The sequence below is a fragment of the Notolepis coatsorum genome, assembly GCF_963971535.1.
Source record: "Notolepis coatsorum genome assembly, chromosome: 20".
NCBI classification, from domain to species: Eukaryota; Metazoa; Chordata; class Actinopteri; order Aulopiformes; family Paralepididae; genus Notolepis; species Notolepis coatsorum.
In genome coordinates, this window is record NC_140184.1 from 44,582,533 (window position 1) to 44,608,867 (window position 26,335).

General features: G+C 42.1%; 1 protein-coding gene across 2 annotated transcripts in view; it reads left to right on the top strand.

The window, feature by feature from the left end:
• The window catches only part of pkma (pyruvate kinase M1/2a), a 41,387-nt gene that overhangs the window by 2,383 nt on the left and 12,669 nt on the right, over nucleotides 1-26,335 (top strand). For both annotated transcript variants that reach the window (XM_084337371.1, XM_084337372.1), the window contains exons 2-6: nucleotides 7,267-7,451; nucleotides 8,324-8,415; nucleotides 18,137-18,268; nucleotides 20,877-21,063; nucleotides 25,930-26,200. In XM_084337371.1, the coding sequence (XP_084193497.1) occupies nucleotides 7,295-7,451; nucleotides 8,324-8,415; nucleotides 18,137-18,268; nucleotides 20,877-21,063; nucleotides 25,930-26,200 (839 nt within the window). In that variant the 5' untranslated portion in view covers nucleotides 7,267-7,294. The remainder of the gene's footprint in view (nucleotides 1-7,266; nucleotides 7,452-8,323; nucleotides 8,416-18,136; nucleotides 18,269-20,876; nucleotides 21,064-25,929; nucleotides 26,201-26,335) is intronic.

Below are 26,335 nucleotides of genomic sequence, written 5' to 3' on the forward strand. Positions count from 1 at the left end.
CTAACGTTAAAACTAAAAAACACAACCAGACGAGACAAGTTGTCGGCTAGGATAATCGCAACAATACTTCCGGTCCGGTCGGTGGGCTTCAAAATAAAAGTCTTAAACCGGAAAAGACGGAGCGGTGGGCTTCAAAATAAAAGTTTTGGGAAATAAATGTCTCAATTTTTTTTTAACCGGTCGCAATAATATCGCTTATCGCGATATTTTCGGGGGCAATTAATCGCCCAGCAAAATTTGTTATCGTGGCAGGCCTACCTGTGACTGCTTTTTTGGGCCCCCAACCCATAGTTTAAGAAACTCGTAGTCAAATAGTTTTCATAGATGATACATAGTTTCCTGTTGGGAGCTTTGAAGTTGGCCAAATACAGGAAGCACACCGTGGTTCATTCAATACTTGTGAGGATCTTAGGCCTGTTGTGACTGGAAACTCGGTTATGACTCGTTGGTAAATCTTGCTTAAAAAAATCCGTAGCATGTAATGCATGCACATACTCGTACCTAAACTATTTAACTAGACTGTGGTGTGGGGCCACTTCTCTTCAGACTCCTGTGGCGAGGGCCGGTTGCACCTGTTCTGGATGCTAGTGCATTGATGCACGTTCATAGTCCAGCTGGTCCATACACTGCAGTCTGGCCGGCCTCAGCGTGGTCTAAAATGATGCAATAGTGGACCCCCGGCACCATACTGCCGCATGGGCTGGTCCGCCCACCACTCAAATGTCCTTAGCCACGTACTGTACTTGGCGTTCACATACAATATGACTCTGCATTAAGGCTGGGCTATATATATACATTTATATTTAATATTGTCTTAACTGTGATATTGTGTCATGATTAAATGTTTCAGAATGTTGTGAACATTTGTTTAAATTACTTGTCACACATCTTGCATTATCATGTGATTTCCCATCTCCAAGAAGCATATATCATGATATCAATATTGAGACAAGGGCTTCTGAATATCGTGATATTAATTGTTTTTCCATATCACCCTACTCAGCATATGTGCTGATCAAAGGAGATTGGAGGATCATCATCAAATGGCTGTTATGATTGGACTATGAAAGGACTGCGACTGTCCGTCTGCTCTGTCTATGCGCAGTGTACTGCTAGACTGAGCACCTTTATAGGTTTGGTCTGCTGGCTCTGCTCCCATGCAGGCCCTCCTTACAGTGGCTGTATGTTTGCTGACTAATGCTAAGCGGCGCAGTGATTTTGCCCCACTTCCTCTGTGCTGCATTAGAGGGTGGACCCGTCGCCCAGTAATATGACTCATAAATAGGATTTACACCTATTTTTACCACATAACTGCCCATATACCATAGTAAATTCCAACCATTGGTTCTCCCACACCGCCATTGGTATGTCGTGGAGTATTATTAGCCTGTGTGCCATTAGTGAGCCTGGGGGGTTGTATGACCTACACCACACCGGTGCAACATGGCCGCAGTGTGTCGCAGCGGAAGCCTCGGCCAACAGCTCAGAAGGTCTCGTACTGTCTCTGCTGTCTGGACATGGCAGCCGGCCGTACAACGCAGCGGGGGCTCTACGCACGTCTTGTTCTCACTGAAGGGATTTACTCCTGAGCCTCTGACAGAGTCATGCGTACGCACACTCACTGCTGCAGCAGGATCTCCGGTCAGCGTGGCTAGCTCTGCTGCCGCAGGGAGTGCTCGGCTCGGAGGCGCTTGCTCGCTGGGGCTGTTGTGGAGGTCCGTGGCAGCAACGTGCCTCTTCACCCCTAGGAGGAACAGGAGGATCTACAGGCGGTATGTTGGTTAACCACAGCGGCAGTGCGACACCGTGGCTGGTACAATAGTGGTGTGCAAAAAATCTAGTAACATTGAAATTCCAAATATCGATTTGTTAATGCAGAAGACTGCTAGTAACATGTTTCTGTTCAAATTATTACATTTATGTTTTACATTACTGCATTTGAGTGACTAAACTGGAAAATAAATCTTACTCAATGATGTTACATTGAGTAACGGTTTACATTACATTAGAGCAGGGGTGTAAAGTACTTGAGTAATTGTACTTTGTTACAATAGTCTTAAGTACAGTTTTTGGGGATTTGTAATTTACTCTAGTATTATTAGGTTTGTATACTTGTACTTTTACTCAATTACATTTCAGAGAAAAAAAAACATACTTTTTACTCATTTAAAATGCAGACCTGCAAAGTACAAATCTCGCACGTCCAACTATTTTAATTAGTATATTTGTTTCTCTGGCCGAAATAACGTTAACGTTATTAATCCTGCGGCTGCTCTTTATTTAAAAACAGCCAATCAATGGAAAATTAACCCGCCCATACCCATGCTGATTGGTCCTTGTGCAAGGGTAGAAAGCGGGGATCTTTGATTAAACACCTGCTATCAGAAGAATAGACGGTCAGACATTACCGTTTGTGCTTGCACTGGCATATTAATGCGAGTGGTTGGTGGAAGATGGGCGGGAGAAATGTGGTGAGGGGTGATGCTGAAAGGGTTGTCTCCCATTGTACAGTTAATTGTATGAAGTGTGCTATGCTGGAAAGGGATTGGAGAGGATTATTAGCAGCTGAGCCAACTCTAAAGTTAGCCCTGCATCTGTGTCAGGGCCACTGTGTTGGCCTAAGGCCGTCCCACTCCCTCCAGCCCCCCCCCCTCCCCTGCATCAGTCTTCGTCAGTTTGGTTTGTGTCCGTTTATTCATCCATAACGACCTGCAACAGGCTGGATCAGGCTTTGGACACTCCACCTGTTTGATGGCCACCACCACCAGCCTGACTGTGTTGACTGCCTGTGGACACGTTCTCCTGGAGCAGCCGGCACCGGGTCACGTCAGGACCCACAAGCACAACGGATCTTATGTCAAATAAATTCCTTTCCAATTGCTTGAGGAATAAGACTTAGTTGCGCCTGCCATAATGTTCCTCAGATGTGGGTCCACTCCCTGGAACAAAATATTATAAAATGGGGGTCTCTGACCTATTGCATTTCAATCTGGGGGTCCTTACCTGCACCCAGCACACTCCCCCAGGCTGACGCTGTGCATAATATCAATGAGCTTGATTTTGATAAAATTGGGGTTTAAAACTAATGTATACAGTAATTTGATATTTCCACAGGAAGCAGAATTTGGATTTTTATTTATACTAACTAACTTGGAATTTATTATATTTGACAACATTCCTTGATTGTAGGGTTGTGGACATTTCTTCTACGATGCGGACGTGGACGATTCTGCATCGATGCAGTGACGGAACATAATCTATTATAGCCTACTAATGTTGATGTGTAAAAAATCTGGTTAGCTATTTTAGTTGCAAATGCGAGTGAAATGCTCTCACTGTAGAGTCTTGACTTTAGGCACATGGTGCACATTTACGCATATAACGTAGAACATTTGCGCATATTGCTGCAGGGAAAATGGTTAGTAAAAGTTAGACGTATGTTTGTATGTAGTACCTTCTTACTGGTCACAGGAGTCTTCAATAACGTTGGATGGTAATCCATTTTGTGAAATAATTTGTTTTGTTTAAGACATATTTGTTGGCAGACGGCTCCTGCTATCTTATTGTTGGCAAGCTAAGCATGCATAGCGTGACCTGTGTAACGTTAAGTAACTTGTGTTCCTCTGGGAAAGACTGTTAATCACTGCATACAACATGGTTTAATCCAAACGTCCATTCAGAAACGTATTATGAAATAAGACATTCGGCAATATCTGACTTCATATGCCTTGGTGTGTGTTCAGCTGACACTGTTGACACGCCCACTACACAAAGCTAGTGCTCCGGTCATGCATCCACTCAACTCATAGAAAATACAGCATCAGGCTATTCTAAAAGTATTGATAATAAAATGAGTAGGGCTGACCTTCGAATTTTTTTTGGCAATCGAAGGTTCAGGGCCGAGCTTCGATTTTAATTCGAAGCTTTGAATACATTTTTATATATATTTTTTTTATCTTATGTTGTGGGACTTGTACAGCACTTTGGTAAACTTTGTTGTTTTTAAATGTGCTCTATAAATAAAGTGGATTGGATTAATGAATTAAGTAGCCCCTTTCGTGACTGTCGCAGCCAACACGGCTGTGATTTAATTCAAGGTGGATCGCTGTTGTCGTTTGAACAACTTCAGATTTCATGGGAACTACCAATCCCCCAAATCAAGAATGTTTAAGATGAATGAAGTAAGATTTTGATTATTTGAAATATGGCCTGTGTAGACTAAACTATGCACAGAATTATGTCAGTCTACAAGGTCCAGCAATGTAGACATTGTAGACTCCACTACAGACTAATTATCAGTGAATGTTCATGCATTTTTAAGAAGGGCTACTTCCACAAAAAAACAAAGAACTCACCAAAACATCTCAGTAGCACCTTATCTAAATGTTCTATTTCATATATGGAGATTCTTCATATTTATTTATGTATTGCATGCATTTCTAAATTTTATTTCCTATTTTGTTTATTCATCCCAGTATCTTTCTTTCTTGTGTGTGGAATTCTACAAGGCATTTACATTCACATTTACATTTAGTCATTTTATTTAGCTGACGCTTTTATCCAAAGCGACTTACAAGTTCTGTACGACAAGTCATCAGGAAGGATACAGATCAGCTGAGTAACGATATTCATCAAAGTGTTGCGTGTTACAGTGTAGGTTAGTTTATTAGGACAAGTGCATGGCAGTAAGGTTAGTTAGGGTTAGATTTTTTTTATTTTATTTTTTAACATTTATTTCAGATAATGGTTGAAGAAGTGCGTCGTTAGTCGACGGCGAAAGATTGGACGGGATTCGGCTGTCCTAACTGGGGTGGGTAGTTCATTCCACCTCTAAGGACAACAGGAGGCTCTGCTCTAAAGGAAGTCGGTGATTTCAAATACCTGGGCTCGTGGGTCAACTCGTCCGAGCAAGACCTTAAAGTGAGGAAGGCGCTTGCGTGGAGGGCTCTGAACGGCATGACCAGTGTGTGGAAATCCAACCTCTCCCGTCAAATCAAGCTCAACTTCTTTCATGCAACAGTTGAGTCTGTCCTTTTGTATGGCAGTGAATGCTGGACCTTGAAGCCCACCCTGCAGAAGTCCTTGGATGGGTGCTACACCAGAATGATGCGTGTGGTGCTCAACATCAACAGGGATGAGCATGTCACTAATGCAAACTTGTATGGGTCACTAGAGACATCATGAGATGCCAACCAGCAAACTTGTGCTGTGGGAACCAACACACGGGCATCGATCACAAGGACGTCCCACATTAACCTACGTGGATGTACTCAGGAGAGATGCGGGAACAGAATGCACCGGCGAGCTAGCCAGATGCATGGAGGATCGGGATGACTGGAAGCACCGATGGAGGGCCCGTCCGAGGACGACCTAGATAGATTCTCACTGCACTGGTATCTTCCTCCTGATTGGATGTTACTCACCACTTTGCTTCTCCTGCTGCCTCCCTCGCATGATCATGTATACATTTATGTGTATTTTATGTTTAAATATCAAACATTATCTGGCCATCCTAAGTAAATACTATCAAGTCCTCTGACCTCATCTGGTCTTTCTGAAGAGTCAAGACGGGAAGCAAACACGCACACACACCACACACAGAAGGGGAGAATGGCTTATAGCAGACTTAATGATTTTAGAATATTTCACCTAATGAAGTTAAATGTTTGTCAACTATCCAGTTAGTTTTTATAGTGTACGTTTTGCTACTTAAAATCATTGAACCGAGGGGGAAAGGCTCGACTTCTGTTTCGATGCCAGTGGCGTGATCGGTCAGCCGCATCTCCCCCAGCCTGTGGGATGGCCGCCTTCACAGACTTGCTGGGTGTTTTGCGGTGGACCCAAGAGTGCCAGTGATTTCTCCGTTTCTCTTGGCACCTGATTTGCGCATGCGAATATAACTATGTTTAACCTTTAGACAACTAACCTAGAGCCTACAATATTGTATTTAGCATAATTATATTGCAGGACTGGGGAAAGCGTTTTAGGCTTATTTTTTTTTATCTTCCCCATGTCTCACCTCTGGCCTATACACTATAGTACTATTCCTACAGACTGCTGTAAACCCATCACCTGAGTTTGTCTTGTGCTGTAGTTATGCAACCAAAATCTGTCTCCTAGATGGAGCAGTAGAGACATTCCTCATCACTGTCGAGCGGTGATGCTGCACCCTACACAAACAGACCCGCCTCACTGGGTATTTGTTTTAGCCTTTCCTGATGTCATTTCACAGATGGTGGTTGTTTCTCTCCGAATGTCCAGAATTTATTGAAATGGATTCTTGTCCTTGGGCAGTGAGAAAGTGATGAGCTCTGCAGTGCCAGTCCTGTAACTGATGGTGCTGTTGCCATGGGTGACTCAGTGGGAGAAGGGGGAGGGGTGAACAAAATGTACACTGCTATCGGCTCAATATGCTCTGAATACGGTGGAAAGGAATAGGATTTGTTTCAACATGTTTGATTGCATTGTAGCACAAATTATATAAATCTTATCTTACTGGAAAAATGTAGACCTGTTATGGTCTTGTTTTTGCTTTTCCATTTTAGTTATCCTATTCCTATCTAATCCATTTTTGTAAAAGTGAGATGAACAGACTTTAATTCCAGACAGTGCCTCAAGGACCTATGGTTTAGAATGGGCCTTTTTTTTTTTTTTTTTTTACTTTATTTTTTAGCGTTTATCGCTTTTCTGGTCGAGCATGACCGACAGAAACAGGTTGAAATGGGATGTAGAGCAGAGGAAGACATTCTGAGAAATGACGGCGGGTCTGGGAATCGAACTCGTGTCCCCCAGATCCGTGACGAGCACGGTTTTCCCCGACGCAGAAATAGCGCCGAGATATGCGGTGAGCTACGGGAGCTCCCCTAGAATGGGCCATTCTTAACACGGTACTCTGACGAGGTCATTTGATCTGTGGGTGCAGCAGTACCAGTTTTTGCTTACCCAAATACGAATAGGCATATGTGATTATTTAATGTTTCAGTACAGCCATAACTAATCTGTACTTGGTCATAATTAACAAACAATTTAAATGACAGTTTGAAAATCACTGCTTATAGCAAAAAAAATTAAATAAGTCATCTCAAAAGTGGCCAAAAATAATTGTGATTTTTGCCATAATCGAGCAGCCCTACATCAGTCTAACAAACGCAATCTAAAATATCACAACACTTACTGGTTACAAAGCGTTTTGTTTATATTGCTAATTGCTCATCAGACACAGCAGCCCCTAACATTGATTTCCCCTCTTGTTCTTGTGACCTACAGAACCAGTCCAGCTACCCCAGTGAGTGCCATGCCTCAGTCAAAGACTCTAGACATGGGCCCTGCCTTCATCCAGACCCAGCAGCTCAACGCTGCCATGGCTGACACCTTCCTGGAGCACCTGTGCCTTCTGGACATCGACTCTGAGCCCACCACCGCTCGCAACACGGGCATCATCTGCACCATCGGTCAGTACTGGACGCGACGATGAACGCACACACATGGACGGACGCATGCATGCAAACCACTTAACCCTTTCACTACCACACTACAGACGGTTCACACTACAGAAGGTTAACCCCTTCACTCACTGGTAGTGAAAGGGTTAACTGTCTGTATTGTCACAGTGAAAGAGTTAACCATTTGGTAGTGTGTCAGTGAAAGGGGCACTTCACTTAAAGAACATTTTGTTTATTTTGCACATAATCTCACTCTTTCACCCCTGGAGAGGTGTTTTTGGCCAACAGCTAGGCTAGCTTGGCAGTATCTGCTTCCATTAATTTGTGATAAGCTAGGCTAGCTTGGCAGTATCTGCTTCCATTAATTTGTGATAAGCTAGGCTAGCTTGGCAGTATCTGCTTCCATTAATTTGTGATAAGCTAGGCTAGCTTGGCAGTATCTGCTTCCATTAATTTGTGATAAGCTAGGCTAGCTTGGCAGTATCTGCTTCCATTAATTTGTGATAAGCTAGGCTAGCTTGGCAGTATCTGCTTCCATTAATTTGTGATAAGCTAGGCTAGCTTGGCAGTATCTGCTTCCATTAATTTGTGATAAGCTAGGCTAGCTTGGCAGTATCTGCTTCCATTAATTTGTGATAAGCTAGGCTAGCTTGGCAGTATCTGCTTCCATTAATTTGTGATAAGCTAGGCTAGCTTGGCAGTATCTGCTTCCATTAATTTGTGATAAGCTAGGCTAGCTTGCAGGCGGATAGTTTTCTACTGAACGCAGAGGAAAATTGGTATCCATATTATCTGACTCTGGAGAAGACGGTAAGTGCATTTCCTATAATGTTTGCATGTCCCTTTTTTTAAGTATGTTGTCATGTGATCTTGTCCTGCAGGGCCAGCCTCCCGCTCTGTCGAGATGTTGAAGGAGATGATAAAGTCTGGAATGAACATTGCTCGTCTGAACTTCTCCCACGGCACGCATGAGGTGGGATCCCTTCTATAGCTCTCCCCAGTCTGATTACATAACACACATGGACCACCACAGTAAATACACAATAATATCACACATAGACCATCACAGTCTGGATGCAGGTACTAAAAAATGTATCTGGTATCATCCGCAAATGTTGGCAATGGAAAACCGAAAAGGTTGAGTAGGTACCATGCTGTGGAAAAGCGCCATAGGGCAATTCCAGCGTTATGGATGTTACATTCAGACAGAACATTGGAAACTTAACTTAACATTGACAAGGCATCGATTTGAATTGGAAGTATAATTTACACATTTTAGTTACACTTATTGAGATAAAGATGAGCCTGCAGTAAAATGTTTTGACCTTTTGGATTTTGAGATGGGTGACAAAATACACAGCGTTATGGATGTTACGGAAATTGACAAGCTTTTCGGACTCACTGAACACATGATGAACTCTGTGAATATATTTTTCAAAGAATAACATGTTTACTATCACTTTGTAGGGAAGGGTTTGAGGTACCCAAAAAGCACATTCAGGAAAACCTGGCATTTCCTCAAGGAATGAATCACAAAGTGCTGTTGATGTTACATTTTTGCGTTATGGATGTTACACGGCTGAAATAGACAAAAACACGGTGGACCATTTTGAGGGTCAAACCCAGGAAATGCTGAGAAGTGTTGAATATAGAACACAAATGTTCTAGAATGTTCGATTATGACATCATACTGTGCCATCACAAATGTTCTAGAATGTTTTATGACATCATACTGTGACTCACAAATCACACACACCAAATTATATTCTTTTTTTTTTAGTCTTAAATAGTTTCAAAATATCGTCACTTCTGAAAATAAATTACAACGTTTTTGGAAAATAGCTCTTTATTTGATTAACATAAAGTTTTTTCTATAGAGAACAGCAATATTAATATCGTGTTAAATCATAAAATTAGTTTTGGAGCAATTCTATGCAAATGTCAACCTCACCATGAAAAAGAAAGTTATAAAAAATCAAGTCCAAACTCTGCCTGGACTGGTTCAGAGAAATGGTATCTCCCTCCGTTATCCATGTGAGGATTGAGGTGTTCACGAATCTGATAAACTGACCCAGGACTTGTCGTCTTTGGTTGGAAGTGGAGCGGTAAGCCTCCATAAGGGACATGGACATGTGGCGTTTCTGAACCCTCTGCTTGACGCCTTCTCTTATGGTCACTGCATCCTTCATTCCTGGGGCCTGTCTTGAAATGTCGTCCCTGGAATAATACTAATTACTTTTGGTTTGGTTTCATTTGGGGTTTCTGTTTTTTTGGGGTGGGATTCTTGTCATACTTGGCAAAACAATAACAAATACAGTCTCTGGAGCGTAACAGTAAGAAGCATTTTGTATGAAAGTATTCTGTACTTCTGTATGACAACTATTAAAGAAACTTGAAACTTGAAACTTGAACATGTAGGCTGAGCAGACGCGAGGGGGATATGGCCGCCAGCAGCCGATTAGCAGTAGGCTAACGTGGAAACTGCTCTGCCTAGACCAACAATGTGTGAAAAAGTTGTGTCTGGAAATATGTTGGATTTTAATCAAACAAGGAGTCATAAAATACTTCTGCTTTAAATCAAACAAAGGGGTTATAATCGGACTTAACAACACACATTTTTTAGTGTTTTTTTGTCTATTTCAGACGTGTAACATCCATAACGCAAAACTTTTACATCCATAACGGCACTTTTTTTTCATTCCTTGAGAGGAAATGCCAGGTTTTCCTGAATGTGCTTTTTGGGTACCTCAAACTCTTCCCTACAAAGTGATAGTAAACATGTTATTCTTTGAAAAAGATATTCAGAGTTTATCATGTGTTCAGTGAGTCCGAAAAGCTTGTCAATTTCTGTAACATCCATAACGCTGTGTATTTTGTCACCCATCTCAAAATCCAAAAGGTCAAAACATTTCTTATTGCAGGCTCATCTTTATCTCTAAGTGTAACTAAAATGTGTAAATTATACTTCAAACAAAGGGGTCATAATCTGACTTAACAACACACATTCGCAATGTAACATCCGTCACTTGCAATGTAACATCCATAATGGTAACATCCGTACACTTGTAAAGAATACAAGAAATAAGACCAGCATGACTAATTGTTGCTAATATGTCATCTTTATAAAAGTTGGCTTTGCTTAGGAAGTTTGGTTGACATTGCATTCCAGATGCATGTTTTATGACAACTTTTCCTGGAAAACGTTATGATGTTACATTCGCTGTCTCATAAAGGGGCATTATAACAGCATGCTTCACCTGCCAATGGAAAGACACAAAGTACATAATTGATTCACATATTGATACAACAGCCCTTCATGACCAAAGGTGAGGTTAGAAAAAGATCTGTTTTTTTTTGCCATTCTGGCCATTCAGAAAGTCATACAATTAGGTTAATCGAAAAAAAAAGTGTCTCCTCCTGTAGTGTGAAAAAACATGCATTCTCATAAATATTACGATCAAATCTATTTTGTACTTCAAAATATAGACCTTGATGATACATTTGAAATTTGTTTGGTTATGATCATGTTATTTAAATTTTTTCATGGTGAGGTTGACATTTGCATGGAATTGCCCCATAACAGAGCATGCTGGTGTAGGCTAATCAGGCTATGTTGGCCTCGTTATCAGATGTTAGTCCAGACCTGCACGGGAAACCTAATCTCTGGTGGCTTGGAGCTCTATAAATACTTCATCTGTATCTCGCTGCCCCACCTTGTCTCCTCTGGGCAGAATGCCTGGTGCTTTGTATTAAAGATGGACATTCTCAGCTTTCTCTCACGGATCGAGTAATGACATTCATTTTAATAATCACGTCAAGTATTTTAATGCAACATAATCTATTTTTAGAATGCTCAACCTTGCCTGTCAAATTACTTGAATACCAACATTGCATAATATGAGGCCTAGTAATGACATTTGAATAATTTGACCAGAGTTGGACAAGAGTCTTTGATAGTTTACGGACATAATTTGCATGTTGCAACATGGAGAGACCTAGGTTACAGCAATGGGCCTAGCCCAGATCTCTTTAGAATGGCAAGCTAACAATGTATTTAATACAAGAGTTGACCAAACAAGTGAAGCATTGATGTAAATATTATGAATTATAGATATCATGTACAGGGATATCTGAATATGATTTATGAGAAGGTTATGTGTAGATAGTGAGGGTTAGTGCGTTTGTCCATGTGTTGGAGGGCAAAGTGTTAATCAGTAACATTATAAATGAAAGTAATTCATTTGAGATTAGATCAGAAACAATATGACTTCTTCCTACCTGAACTGATTGAGTTGCCATAGGATACACATGTGTCACTGTTGGCTTTTTATAGATATTAACATGGCCAACATATTGGAGATTCTGTTGCCAAACCTTGGTGGTGACCAAATACAGACATATTGACCTGTGGTTGACTATAGAGAACTGTAGCTGCACAATAGCGTGTGCTCGGTGGTGGCAACACATCTTCAATTCTCTGCCAAATCTCATCAATCATTTCTAGACTGCACATAGGACTTTTTGTCCGTTTCGTGCATGCGTTCATACGTTTCATTTCACACATGGAAATATTGCTATATTTCTGAGATGGAAGAATGTTGTTTTGGTCACTTTGTTGAGAATTGAAGTCTGTTCAGTTATATCAGCATAGTGACGTTATTAGTGCAATTGAGTAAAGCTTGAAGCCAGCGTGAATGACTGCCAAGTGATTAACTGGTAATTATAGTGCTTACTGAAAGCTCGGGTCCCCCAGATGATTGGTAGACAGCTGGCTCCAAGGACGGCACTATCACACGGGTCTGTTGACTAACTACCTGTACCTGCTACCTGTATGGCTGCTCCAGTTCACTAACCTGTATGGTTGCTCCAGTTCACTAACCTGTATGACTGTTACCTGTATGGCTGCTCCAGTTCACTAACCTGTATGGCTGCTCCAGTTCACTAACCTGTATGGCTGCTCCAGTTCACTAACCTGTATGACTGTTACCTAATATAGGCTGCTTCAGTAACGGCGCGGTAGAACTAGCTAGTACTGCAGTAGGTGCGACTCGGGCAGGGGCCTAATTATGGGGGACATGTCTCCTGCATGTTTTCAGAAGGCAGTTATTGTCTCCTGCACTTTTTTACCATCCAAAACAATGTTACACGATAATAAACGGTGACGCGGCACTATTTGACCACACGGAAAACGGCTGCTTGTTCCATCTCTGAGCTCGGGTCTCTGACGACCTGAGCCATTGTCATCAGGGCTGTACGCTAAGCTTTTTCACTAGGGGCACACTTGCCCCTAAATGAGAGATTTAGGGGCAAAAAATATTTTTTAGGGGCCAATTTTTAAATACCGGTAACAATTTTACCATTATTAAAAAATATGTTCCTCCTGCCTCATTACTGTGGTCCTTTTATTTAACATTTAAGTGAGTTTGTTTTCAGGTTTGTATCTTTTATAATGAACCAACTGAGTGTGTAAATCACTAATAGAACAAAAACAACAAACTGTGTGTGCGCGCGCTTGTGTAGTGCTCCTTGAATGAGATCACCACAACACACACACACCATTACATTAATCAGGAGGACAAGAAACTCTGCATACATTTGTTTCACAATGAAAAGTGCTTTAGAAATCAAATGAATTATTATTGTAAATAACCCCATGAAAGGTTTATTTGTATGGGTAATTACCTGCTTCATATTTGTGGTTACTGGTTTCAGTGTGTGCCTAAAGTGATCAATGTGTTGGGCCGTTTATAGAGATCTGCAAATTAATTATGTATATCCGGGACTTTTTTTAATAAGAATTGAGAGGTATTTGTATATGTGACCTTTATTTTGAAACCCGTGTTGCGACGCAACCTTATTTACATTTGCGCTTTTGACAGTGAAATGTTCAGTCCAACTTAGCTGGAAGGAAAGACTAATCAAAAAGGTTTAATTGACCCGTATGAGGCTCTTACGGTAGGACTACTCACCTAATGCATAGCTGAACCTGGACGTTAGAAGTGTCCGTGTCCCCGTCAATCAATCATCACATCATCACGTCAATCATCATCTTATCATCTCTCCACATCGGACGTGGTTGTCATAAGATGGACTGATATCCACTCCGTTGTTCTTTTTTGCGTCTTAAATGTATTGAAATGAGGTGCTTCTTTGGCGATGCAATAGCCCATATTTAAAGGAAGAGAGCCCACATTCAGTTTCGTTTTGCTAGGAATTATGGGATTTGGTGTTTGTAACTGAGGGGTACAATTCCCTGACTGTATTACTAGATATGATACTTACTACCACTACCTTTGTACTTAATATTCGGCCACCCAGTACTCGGCATAAATATATTATGATGAACACTGTCACGTAGATGAAACGGATCCAACACAAATGTACGAATTAGAAATAGGTCTTTATTTCTACACAGCGATGGTGTGTAGAGCAAGCACTTAATCAAATCAATCACATTTATGAATGGGAATTGGTATGCACTTTTATGGCAAGAGTATTCGTCGGTATATCAATAGAGAATGTCCAATCTCTGAAGGCGCAGGTGGTACATATACGACCTGGAATAGTTAAGGAATAACAGCAATGATACTTTAATGATTATAGGCTGGATACACTAGGGGGGGGGTTAATCCGGTCGCTTGTAAGCCGACAGGAGTAGGAAGGGGGGGGGGGGGTAGAATCCGGCTGCCTCATCCGGCCAAGGGTATCCCAGGTGAATCCACTGTAGTGCCGTTCAATGCGCCGGCGATCCTTGGACCACAGATGAAAGCAGATGGACTCTCTGTGAGCCGGCTCTCTCCGGTCCACGGGGGAGAGACGTGAAGCGACCTCGTCTTGCAGAGCGTCTCCTCACCTTGCGTCCTCTCCAGGGGGGGGGGGTTCCAACACACGGCAGTGTCGGGGGTCTTTATCCATGGAATAATCAACGTATACAAAGCATAATCCGTGCCTGGGAAGGCGGGCTGTCGTCGGTAGAATAATCCGGTATACAGGTCCACTCGCTCGTCGGCTCTGGGGCTCCTCGGGTGCAGCTTCACGTGGGGTCAACCACCCTGGATAAGCAGCCAGTTCTCTGCCCGAAACGGTGGGGTACTGACTACGGTAGTATTCTCACCGCACGAAGCACTATATATTAACAGACTATTATTAGCTTAATAGACTACGTCCAACTCGACGATATAGTGCCAAATATGACTTTTCAAATATTAATATACACGATGTCTCAATACCGATGGTAAGCCGAACTTGGCCTTACTCCCACACGTGGCGTCGCGGGGAGGCTTTACGTCTGTGACTCTATTGGAGGGTAAGAAACTGGACTGAAAAAGGAAGTCCTACTTTAGTAGCGCAGTATATATACGCACTATGAACAAATAGTCCCATTAGTGGTGCGGTAGCCAGATTCCTACGCGGAACTAGGACTTGTTCGTACATGTTGAGCGGTACGTTTGAACTGGGTCTGAGGGGTATGGCAGCCTGGCACCAAGGTCTCAACCAATAGTAGAATGGAGACTATTATGGGATGTTCAGTAGGCTAGAATGGATATTCAATGCATATTGTACAAGGAATATACAAGGGATATCAAGGAATATTAGAGAATATACAAATACAATTAAATATATATATATAAATAAATATATATATTCGGTTTAATCTGGCCCTTCACAACAGTGTTGGATGTATAGACTACGCAGATAGGGACATGGTCTTTAATCGCACGATAGACTACAAGTACCAGGTACTAGCGTGACCCAGATTCACTCCACACGCAAATCTTTTTTTTCACTCAGGCTATCGGTGATCGCAGTAAGTTCATTCATTGCCGACAGATTCTTTCATAGCACCACGACATTGTGTCGCACTGTACAGCCCTGGTTGTAGGCTAATGTTTTAAAAAAAATGTATCTAATTTGTATGGATTAATTTAGGAGTGAAATGCGAATGAAGGGTTGAAATCACAACTCGCAACGTTGCTCCCAAATAATATTTCCAACTCGCAACGGCCAAATTAAGGGGCAATTTGCGACGAGATCATCGCACTGTACAGCCCTGGTCATGCAAAGACAAGTAGCCAGGTGGCTTCATTACTTCAGGCAACCAACTTGCGCCTAGCACGCCAGAGCAGAGCGGCAGCGGCGCGCAGGTTGCCGCACGCAATCCCCCCCCTGTTTTAACATCGACTGTTAGCTCAACTCGTTCGCCAGCTTGCTGTGGAGCCTGCGGTCCAGTTGGTGACTAGTTCGAATCACTTCAATTCTCTTTTTTTTTTTTTTTTTTTTTTTTTTTTTTCTTTTATTAACGTTTAATTAATTTATCGCCTCTCTATATAAACTTCTTTCTTTCGCCGGTAGTTTAGGCATTATTTCGGAGTTGGTTAGGGTTAAGTTTAGGCATTCTTTCGGAGTTGGTTAAGGTTAGAGTTTGTCTTGGAGCATGGCAATATTTCTTTCGCCGGTTAAGTTTAGGCATTCTTTCGGAGTTTGTCGCAGAGCATGGCAATAGAATGCAGCCTATTTCCGCTCTGCCGCTCTCTCGCTCTGCTGCGGTCACATGGGCGTCGTGGCCAATCAGAAACGCTGAACGCAAGTTGGTTGCCTGAAGTGTTGACGCAGCCAGGTGAGCACCCGACGAGGGACGAGTCGCATTTGTGTGCACGCGCTAAGTACCGACCACAGCTGTCTTTGCATAAACAGCCATGTCGTCAGGTGTGCTCAAATACATAGCACCCCTCCCCTCAAAGTTTGCTGTGAAACTGTGAACGATGGTCTGTGTGATTGCCATGAAATGAAACAGCATTGCTTGATGTCTGTGAAATATCTGTCTATGACCTCGTATTTAAAAGCCTCTAGGCTGTTTTATACATTGTAGATAATAAATGGCGCAATCTCTCTCACGTTCCGAGACTCGCGCGGCGTTATGACTTGTCATAAGTGAATTGTATATAGAAACCACTCACCAAAATTGACTTTCACAACTGATTTTTTTTTATCTACGAACGGGCCTTCGCCCCCCTCCCCCCCCACCCCTGCGACCTTACAACTATACGCAACAGCCACCCTCCGCCACTGACTACGCCCCCAAATGTGTCTCCTCCACAATTGAAAACAAAATTATGCCCTTGGACTCAGCAAGAGAGATGTCACCAAAGCCTTTCTTCTACTTTCCCAGTTATTTCAGCAGATAATATCAAGGATAATGCTTACATTAAGATATTGCTGTCTGGGGAATTTGAAAGAAAAGCTCCCGACTGAAGGATGTTGTAGTGAAGGATGAGTCGGATGACAAGGAGGCAAGTTAACTGCCATGTTGAGCCCTTTTTAGATATGCACTCGGGACAATGCGTTGCCTGGAGTTGCCTTTTCTGATATGTAGCACCCATCATGCAATTCTCCATGGCAGATGTGTTCGGACATAATGGAAATACTGTGCTTGGTTTAGGCGAGGGGCATGACTCAGAAAGCCTACCTCCTCCACTCGTGTATGGAAGATCATTTTAAATATTTATTTAAACTGGCATGTAACTTGACATCTTGCAAATGAGGGCAACCTAAAACTATTTCGAGTTTAAAATATTTACATTCGGACATACAGCCCTTCCGATTATGAGGTTAAGACCAGGAGTCCAGTGCATGTCTGAAAGGGGCTTTACAGACATTTGCATTTTAGCCTCTCCACTGTTATTCCTTTTAGCCTCTCCACTGTTTCGTTTTAGCCTCCACTGTGAACGCTACTGCAATATATTAGCCCTGCATTTATGGGTCAATTGTTAATGTCCAGCTTGTGTGGTAAATCTTATTGTGTAACCCACCCTTTACCCTTTCAGAGTTTATAGAAGCAATAAAAATGTTTTGCCAGGGGCAGAACAACTGTCAGAGCTGTGGATTCCACGTTGTCCTCAGTAGTACTTAATAGGGCTGGGTTTAATATATACTTATTATTCAGAATGTCTTAATTTGAATAATCCGATATTGGTTCATAAAATTCAAGATAGATTTTTTTTTATCCACTTTTTCTCCCATTTTCTATATTTTCTCCCATCCCAATTTCGTATCATCCAATTCAACCCTCCCCTGTCACGAACGCCGTTTCTTGCCTCCCACAAGCCGGCTGCAATGTGGACTAAGTCATACATAGCACAAGTCCCCTCCGGTACTTGAGGTAACAGCAGTCGCATCTTTTCACCTGCGCAGCTCGATCTCTCAGTGGCGAGGAGTAACGTGTGGGAGGCTCACACTGCCCCCGACACTTCCTGATTCTACTGCGCAGGTGCACCAACCGACCTGTAGGAGTCGCTGTCCACAACGCCCGATCCCCACCCATCAGTTTCCCACCCTCTAATACTGCCAATTGTATTACTACGGACGACCAGCCAAACTGAAAACAATGGAGAGCTGGATTCGAACACGCGAACCCAGCGTCTCCACATTGGTGGCGAGTGCCTTGCCCACTACACCACCTAGCCGCCCCCAGATAGATTATTTTAAAGAATATTTCATATTCAAGCTAAATTGGTATTGTAACTGAAATATAACCTAATCTCTATTGAATCAAATAGGAAATCGAATTGAATAGGGATTTTGTCAAATGGAATCAAATTGATTGGGGGGGGATGGGGGGGGGGAACGGTGGCAGTACCCAGCCCTATGCCCATTTCCAATGCCCCTGTCATGATCCCTAGTTTTGTTTTTAACAGTACCATAAACAGACCATCAAGAATATACGTGAGGCATGTGAGAGCTTCGAGTGTGGCAGTATCCACTACCGGCCTGTGGGCATCGCCCTGGACACCAAGGGCCCAGAGATCAGGACTGGACTCATCAAGGGGGTAAGTCCCAACATCACTGGTCCTCCCTTGGGCTCTCTCACCATGCATGAAACGCTCTGGTTGACCTTACCAGTGTTTACAAAACACTCACTGTTTTGGAAACTCTTTATCAAGTATGCTAAGGGAAATTGTGATTAGTGCAAAGTTCATGTTAACTTCAACATGGCTATCACCAGATAACTGCTTTGATCCAGTTCCAGATTTAATCACTACTATACAATATCTACACAAACTCAACTGGTTCCACTCCTTGATTGCTATGTGTAGCAAACTAGTAGTGATTGATGTAGTATGAGTTGAGAGTTTTGTGACATATGCCTACTGATTACTACATAATCATTTAAATCACTGCATGATTATTACTTAATTACTTCTGTCTCGCTTAACTTTTGGGAAATGACGACATAAAAACTACTCATTCCTTCACATGTATTATAGAATTGCTACACTATGCCTTCACATGTACTGCATTATGCCTTCACATGTACTGCATTATGCCTTCACAATCCCTATTGAATTACTACTTCCAGGTGAGCCAGTGAAGAATTGTCCAACATGTAGTGCTTTCCCCCATCCAGTGGTCAAGTTTGTGTAGGGATTTACTAGAGAACTAGACCATGCATTCCAGTAACACCTGGCTCCTAGACTACTTTTAAAGGGGCGCTTCACCAAAAAACAATGCACATATATTTTTTTTTGCACATAGAGGAAATTAGTTTGAATATGGTCTCCACCAGTGACATCGGGGACAATGAATCCTTGTGTTGATGAAAAGATAAGGTAGCCGTCCCTAATAAGACTAGGTAATTGACAACACAAGCATTCAATGTCCCAGATTACATCACTGGTGACCACTGATTGGGAGTTTTTGTAATTGCAAAATAAATCTGCATTGTGTTTTGGTGAAGGTAAATATGTACATGTCATACCTTTTTGATTCGGGCGATCTATGGAAAAAGACTGGATTCTTACGGAAATGGGCGATGTTCATCGTGTAAACTACAGTGTGTAGAAACTAATGCCTTTTTACATATTTGACTATAAATAGTGTTTGTCAAATTAGCCATACCATTTTCCCCATAGCTATAATATAGAATATACAAATAGCTCCGCAAAGATCATGAATTATCGCGAAAACGGTCACGAAAAGCCGGCCTACTGACCACAAGATTTGCGGTTACTGTGGCAGAGAGTTAAAGGAAAACGCCAACATTTTGGGAAATTAGCTTATTTGCCATCTTCCCTGGAGTTAGACAAGAAGATACATACCCTTTTCTTCTCGGTGCGTGCAGTAGGCTTAGGTAACGCCCGCACCGTTAGCGTAGCTTAGCTTCATCACTGGAAGTGGTGCAGTCATTTACCCTGAAGTTCCCTACAGTTACGAAATACACTCTAAATACAACTCAAACGTTCCTGTAAACATGTTGTGACCTGTGTATTTACCACATGGAGAAATAAAAAATAATTGAATTCGACTTATGTTTTCTAAGCAAATATACTTGAACTATTTTTTGCCGAACCACTCCTCTCTCGGCTCGGTCAGTGATTTCACGCAACGCAGTGATACTTTCTAACGTGACGCCAACTTGTTTACATTCTCATTTCATTCAAAGGATCCGAACCGATTGAAGTTTATGGATATCATGCCTTCAAATCCTCTTACCTTGACTATTAAAAGCCTCCACAATTTAGAAAACAGTATTCCCATGGCTGGTGTTGATATGCTGCTAGCTAACGAAAACCAACAACCACAGAACCGGACACTAAAGCAGATAACGAGGAATAATTTTTCCTTCCGGTCGGGGGGTTTCAAAATAAAAGAGCGACGTCTAAAGCACCGCAAATACGTTTATTTTGTACATTATCTAACGTTAACACTAACCTAAACTAACGTTACAACTAACCTAAAGTTAGTTTAGGTTCGTGTTAACGTTAGATAATGTACAAAATAAACGTATTTGCGGTGCTTTAGTCGCTCTTGTATTTTGAAACCCCCCGACCGGAAGTAAAAATGATGCCTCGTTATCTGCTTTAGTGTCCGGTTCTGTGGTTGTTGGTTTTCGTTAGCTAGCAGCATATCAACACCAGCCATGGGAATACTGTTTTCTAAATTGTAGAGGCTTTTAATAGTCAAGGTAAAAGGATTTGAAGGCATGGTATCCATAAACTTCAATCTGTTCGGATCCTTTGAATGAAATGAGAATGTAAACAAGTTGGCGTCATGTTAGAAAGTATCACTGCGTTGCGTGAAATCACTGACTGAGCCCAGAGGAGTGGTTCGGCTAAAAATAGTTCAAGTATATTTGCTTTGAATTATTTTTTATTTCTCCACGTGGTAAATACACAGGTCACAACATGTTTACAGGAACGTTTTGGAGTGTATTTTGGGACTGTAGGAAACTTCAGGGTAAAGGACTGCCCCACTTCCAGTGATGAAGCTACGCTAACAGTGCTTGCGTTCCCTAAGCCTACTGCACGCACAGAAGTATGTATCTTCTTGTCTAACTCCAGGGAAGATGGCAAATAAGCTAATTTCCCAAAATGTTGGCGTTTTCCTTTAACCAAACGGCACAACAGCAATTATCATATTTTTTTATTGGTGTGACAGAGTGGCGAAGCTGAAGTGGAGCTGAAGAAGGGGAACATGATCAAGCTGACCCTGGACGATTCCTACCAGGAGAACTGTGATGACGAGATCCTCTGGCTGGATTACAAGAACATCACCAAGGTGGTGGAGCTCGGCAGCAAGATCTACATCGACGATGGACTCATGTCCCTCCAGGTCAAGGAGATTGGTGAGTGGTATGGAGAGGCGTCTGGAATGATTACCACTTCTTCACTGCCCATACTGTTTCAGGGTTGGAAATGTTAAAAGGAACACGCCAACACTGTTTTTACACATGTTTTCCGATCGCCACATAGGCAAACATTTAGACTGAATTACATATTCACATAAATCTCATCAGCTCCCTCTGGTACTCGTATTGAAATATCTAATCTGTATCTCCTATGGTTTTGTTTTTATTGTACTCTTAAGTAGGGTTGGGCACCGAAAACCGGTTCTAATAGGAACCGGTTCCTAACTTCCGGTTCTGGAACCGGAAGTAACATATTTGCACATTTTAATTACATTTTTTTTTACTTTGTTAACCCTTTAATCGCCAAAAACGGCGTAGGATGTCTTTCCCTGCCATGCTCATTCTGCCAAAGACGCCGTACCACGTCTTTGATATCAATATTTCAAAAATCTGTGATCGAAATCATATTTCTCCCCCGGAGACCTGAGATCTCCTGTTGATCCCCTCTCAACTCTCCAACGGTTCAAGAGCGCCATCTGGTGCCCGATCGGCGGATCGCCCAAACAGGAAGTGATGTGCTGGAAGTTGTGCTCGCCCATATTTCGTCCGGGCTATCGTTAGCGGGACTCCATCTTGATACACTGGACATCGATCGGTTGCAAATAACTCGATAAACAACATGATTTGGACGTATATACTATTATACAACCTGGAAATGGATCGCATATTTTTACATCCCATAATAGGAACATTTCTGTTCCACGCTCATCGCCCAACGCTATGAGGAAGCTACGGTAAGATTCAACGTTATTTTCTAACGTGTTCGATACTAACTGCTCTAATGATCATATCACCCACACTAGATGAATCATATAACGTTAACCACAGAATTATAAACGACCCCCCCCCCCCCCCCCCCCCCCCCATCCGGTCAACATCAGATCATAAGTAGTAACTTCTAGAAGCACGTCCATTTGACATTTTTTATCTCGCGCAGATTGCTATCCAACTATTTGATCATCAATATAATGCATTTGGTGCTATAAATCACGTTCTGGAGAAAGCTGCAGAAAACGATAAAAACATACTTATACTTTAGACCGTATTTTAGTATGAAAAAGTATAACGTTGCTACACCCTGAACAATAGATATAGGACGTTGAATGGGCCATAGTAATGTCAATTTAGCAATACAATTTAAAAAGTTATAGCCCTGCAAAGAAGGGGAACTTCTCCATATTAAATAGGGCTGGCGGAGGATGGTAAATTATGAATTTAAGCATGGCGATAAAGGGTTAATTAATACCCTAGTTACAGTACAGCAACTAAATTAAATTGTATAAAGTCAACTGAAAATGTGAATAGTATGAAATAAAAAAAATTCTCCTGCTAAATAAGCTGTGACCTGTTTTGACCTGCACCTCAAAGAATCTGAAGCGAGAATCGTTTAGAACAGGAATCGATATGGAGAATTGGAATCGGAACCGGAATCGTTCAAATCCAAATGATGCCCAACCATACTCTTAAAGGTGACATGTACTATAAATGTCATTTTTCAGTCTCTAGCATTGTATTATAGTAATAGGAGTTCGTATCATACGGCCGCTGGGTAGCGCACACAGTGATGCGATTGGCTCTGTGGTTGGAGCTAATGACTGCCCCATTCTACCTAGACTAGACAGCGAGTGGAAGCCACTTCCTCATGCTGCGAGGCGGAGTGGGGCCCGACGCCTCTGCGTGCGCTCTGGAGGGAGAGATGGAGAGAGAGGCGGCACTTGGGGGCGGGGGGGGGGGGCCCGGGGGACCTGCTGCGCGGCACACTGAGTGTGTGCACTGCAGAGGTGTCGGGTTTCGCTCTGGAAGAAGCTCTCTCTCTCTCCCACCCCCCCTCTCTCTCTCTCTCTCCCACCCCCCCCCGCTCTCTCTCCCTCCGACTCTCCGAGTGTGTGCAGAGGTGTCTGGTTTCGCTCTGGAAGAAGCTCTCTCTCTCCCACCCCCCCCTCTCTCTCTCTCTCTCTCCCACCCCCCCTCTCTCTCTCTCTCCCACCCCCCCCTATCTCTCTCTCTATCTCTCAGTCTACCAGTAGCAGACTGTGTGGGCTGACTGTCACTCAAAGTGCTTATGGGCGGAGCCAGGCCATAACAGCCTGAAATCTTGAAGCTGGAAAATGATGGTTTTGAGTACTTGATTAGAAATATAAAACGATGCATTTTTTTGAAAAAAACCTTACAGATGTCTTCAATAGACTAACAGGAATTGTGTAAAGTTGCCCAAATAGTGCTAGGAATAGCAGTACATAGCCCCTTTAAGTGTGTGAAGTGCCACCTCATTGAAATGCACTAAGGATGGATGTGTGTCGGTTAAGATTTGAATCAATTCAGACTGGCAGTGCACGCTGACGTGCACACAAAAAAAAAACCATTTGGGGACGGGCCTTGCCCCCATTTTTGTATCTTTTGAACCGTTTGTCATAGACTCATGAGTAGGGTTGGGCTTGAACGATTCCGATCCTCCATATCGATTCCTGTTCTAAACTATTCTCGATTCCGATTCTTTGAGGTGCAGGTCAAAACAGGTCACAGCTTATTTCGCACGAGATTTTAATTTTTTTTTTAAATATCTTTAATTCTTCATACTATTCACATTGTCAGTTGATTTGATACAGTTTAATTTGGTTGCTGTACTGTAACTAGGGTATTAATTAACAAAGTAAAACAAAAAAATTATTCGCCAACACTCAATTTCCCTGTGCAATTGTCTAGTTTCATAAAATACAAATAGTCCACATTTCAAATTATTTAGATATTACAAATGTTTTATTTCATACATTTTTTAAAAGCCTGATCGGTACCGCACCAAGATTAATATTGCAGGAATAGATCAATACAGTCCGTATTAATTAATGTTACATTTCTTTTTCAAATGTAGCCAATAGTAAAGACCCTAACCCTATCAAAACGGCAATCAAAGTGTATATTTTTAGCAGTTTGTTTACCAATGATTTTAAGTGGTATTGGTGAAATATGAGTTTATAAATATCCATTTGTGCATTCAAATGGAAACTGGATGATTTAGACGTGAGGAAATGGCGCATGTCATAAGACTACACTACCCAGCTCACACCAGCCTCTGTCAAAGCTGCTGGAAATATTCTTTGCGAACATTTCTTGATATTTTCGTGATATATCTCACGGGTCGAACAAACCTGAACGCTATTGCCATAAAATACAATGTATATTGTTTCTTTAACTTTTTTGTGTGTCTACAAAAAAACTGTTGCAATCTGTTGCAAGCAGAGCTATGTACATAGAAAAGTAACTGTACTTACAGTAGATTTCATTCACGGTCTTTGCTGCCCTGTAACGGGCGCCTGGTGGTACTAAATCCAGATTTAACTCTGCCATTGATGTATGACTTGGCCATAATACGGTCATTTATAGGCCTGATATTCTATATTCGTATTTCAAAATGGATGTGTCCGTAGGACAAAATTCAGTACTGCATCTACTAGGGCTGTCTTAAATACTTAGAAGTTGACGCTTTGTTCGATGGGCACGGGATTCGAACGGGAAAATAAAATTCTAATAAAAACAAATTTAATTTTCAATCTTGCGCCTCCAATGCAATGGACGTCAATCACGTCATACACCTCATTAACTCCGCCTCGCTTTGTTAACTACAACAAGCACGTGAAGATTCCTCATTAACTCTGTGTTGAATACAGCTTGCTGCTTTTATAAAGCCTCAAGTGACTGCTTACAATATTTCATAAAAGCAAAGCGTTTAGTTTGTCTAAGATTTAAAAAGGTTTAAACTTTACAGCACTGACTATTCTCTATAGTATTTTTAGTTTTACCTGTGTTTGATAAGACGTCAGCAGCAGTGTCCCAACCAATATACAAACATGTAATAAAACGCTATATAAATGCACCATTTACCATCATGTGTCATTCACTGAGACTCTCCTCAAGAGCATCTCAACTTAACACTGAGTGCCAGCCACGCGTTTTGTCGTTAGTTCATGCCGACCGTGGAGTGCCGCCAACGCTATATAGCGTTTGTTTGTCGTATCTTTTTTTATTGGCGATTTGGATTCATATTTCATCAATCAAGCCTCAGGTTAGTGTTGCAGACTCTCTCTCTGAGCTCAATTGGGAGGATACCGCCCCCTATCGTCTCTCCCTGTGTAACTGCACCCCATTACTTTAGACTGGTGGGGGGGGGGGAGGGGAGAAACGCGTTGATTATGTATTTACAATACCCAACACTGAATCGATAAACACGATCGATATTTGGAATGGCGATCAGGAATTGGAATAATCTTTTTGGATAACATCTGATCTGAGGTAAGGAATTTATTTTACCAGTCTTGGGATAATCAGCTATTTTCACAGATATCAGAGTTTGCCCTGTGTGCGAGATCAGGAAATGAGAGAATCGATATTTCAGCCCGCTTCTATAGCGTGCATAAGTACACGTATACTATCGATAATCTAGCGTTTATTTGAAAACTATTCATAAATAGGCCGAAAAATGACCGTTTTTGTGTATGCCAGAATATTCCAGTAAATGCCCTTTATCACGGAATCTGTATATTTTCCTTAAACGAGGGCTTTTCAAAATGCTATAAAACTGAAATGAAGCGATAAAAAAAAAAAAAAATCGTTTCGACAATGTTGACTGCAAACAAGTCATTGATAAACGACTGGCAGATTAGACACATAGCCCTATGGCTATCATTGAAGTGGGTGGTGGCATTTAATGGGGGTGGCGCACCGCATGGCTGGTAATTTCAATGTTAATGCATTGAAATAAGTTACAGGTATTATTTTTTTTTATTTTAAATACGTTCTTGTCACCAGGCACCGACTTCCTGATGTGCGAGATTGAGAACGGCGGTACCTTGGGCAGCAAGAAGGGTGTGAATCTCCCTGGTGCCGCTGTGGACTTGCCCGCCGTCTCCGACAAGGACGTCCAGGACCTGACTTTCGGCTTGGATGAGGGAGTGGACATGGTGTTTGCCTCCTTCATCCGTAAGGCAGATGATGTCAATGCCGTCAGAGCCGTGCTGGGGCAGAAGGGCAAGAACATCAAGATCATCAGCAAGTTGGAGAACCACGAGGGTGTACGCAGGTGTGTGTATTTTAGGCACTCATTGACTGCAGAGAGATTACCACTAAGAGGTGTGAAGAGCACGTTGCTTTGAGCCTTAACTTGATTTGTAAACGCTATCAACTTACACAAGACATGAAGCCCTCGGAAGTTATT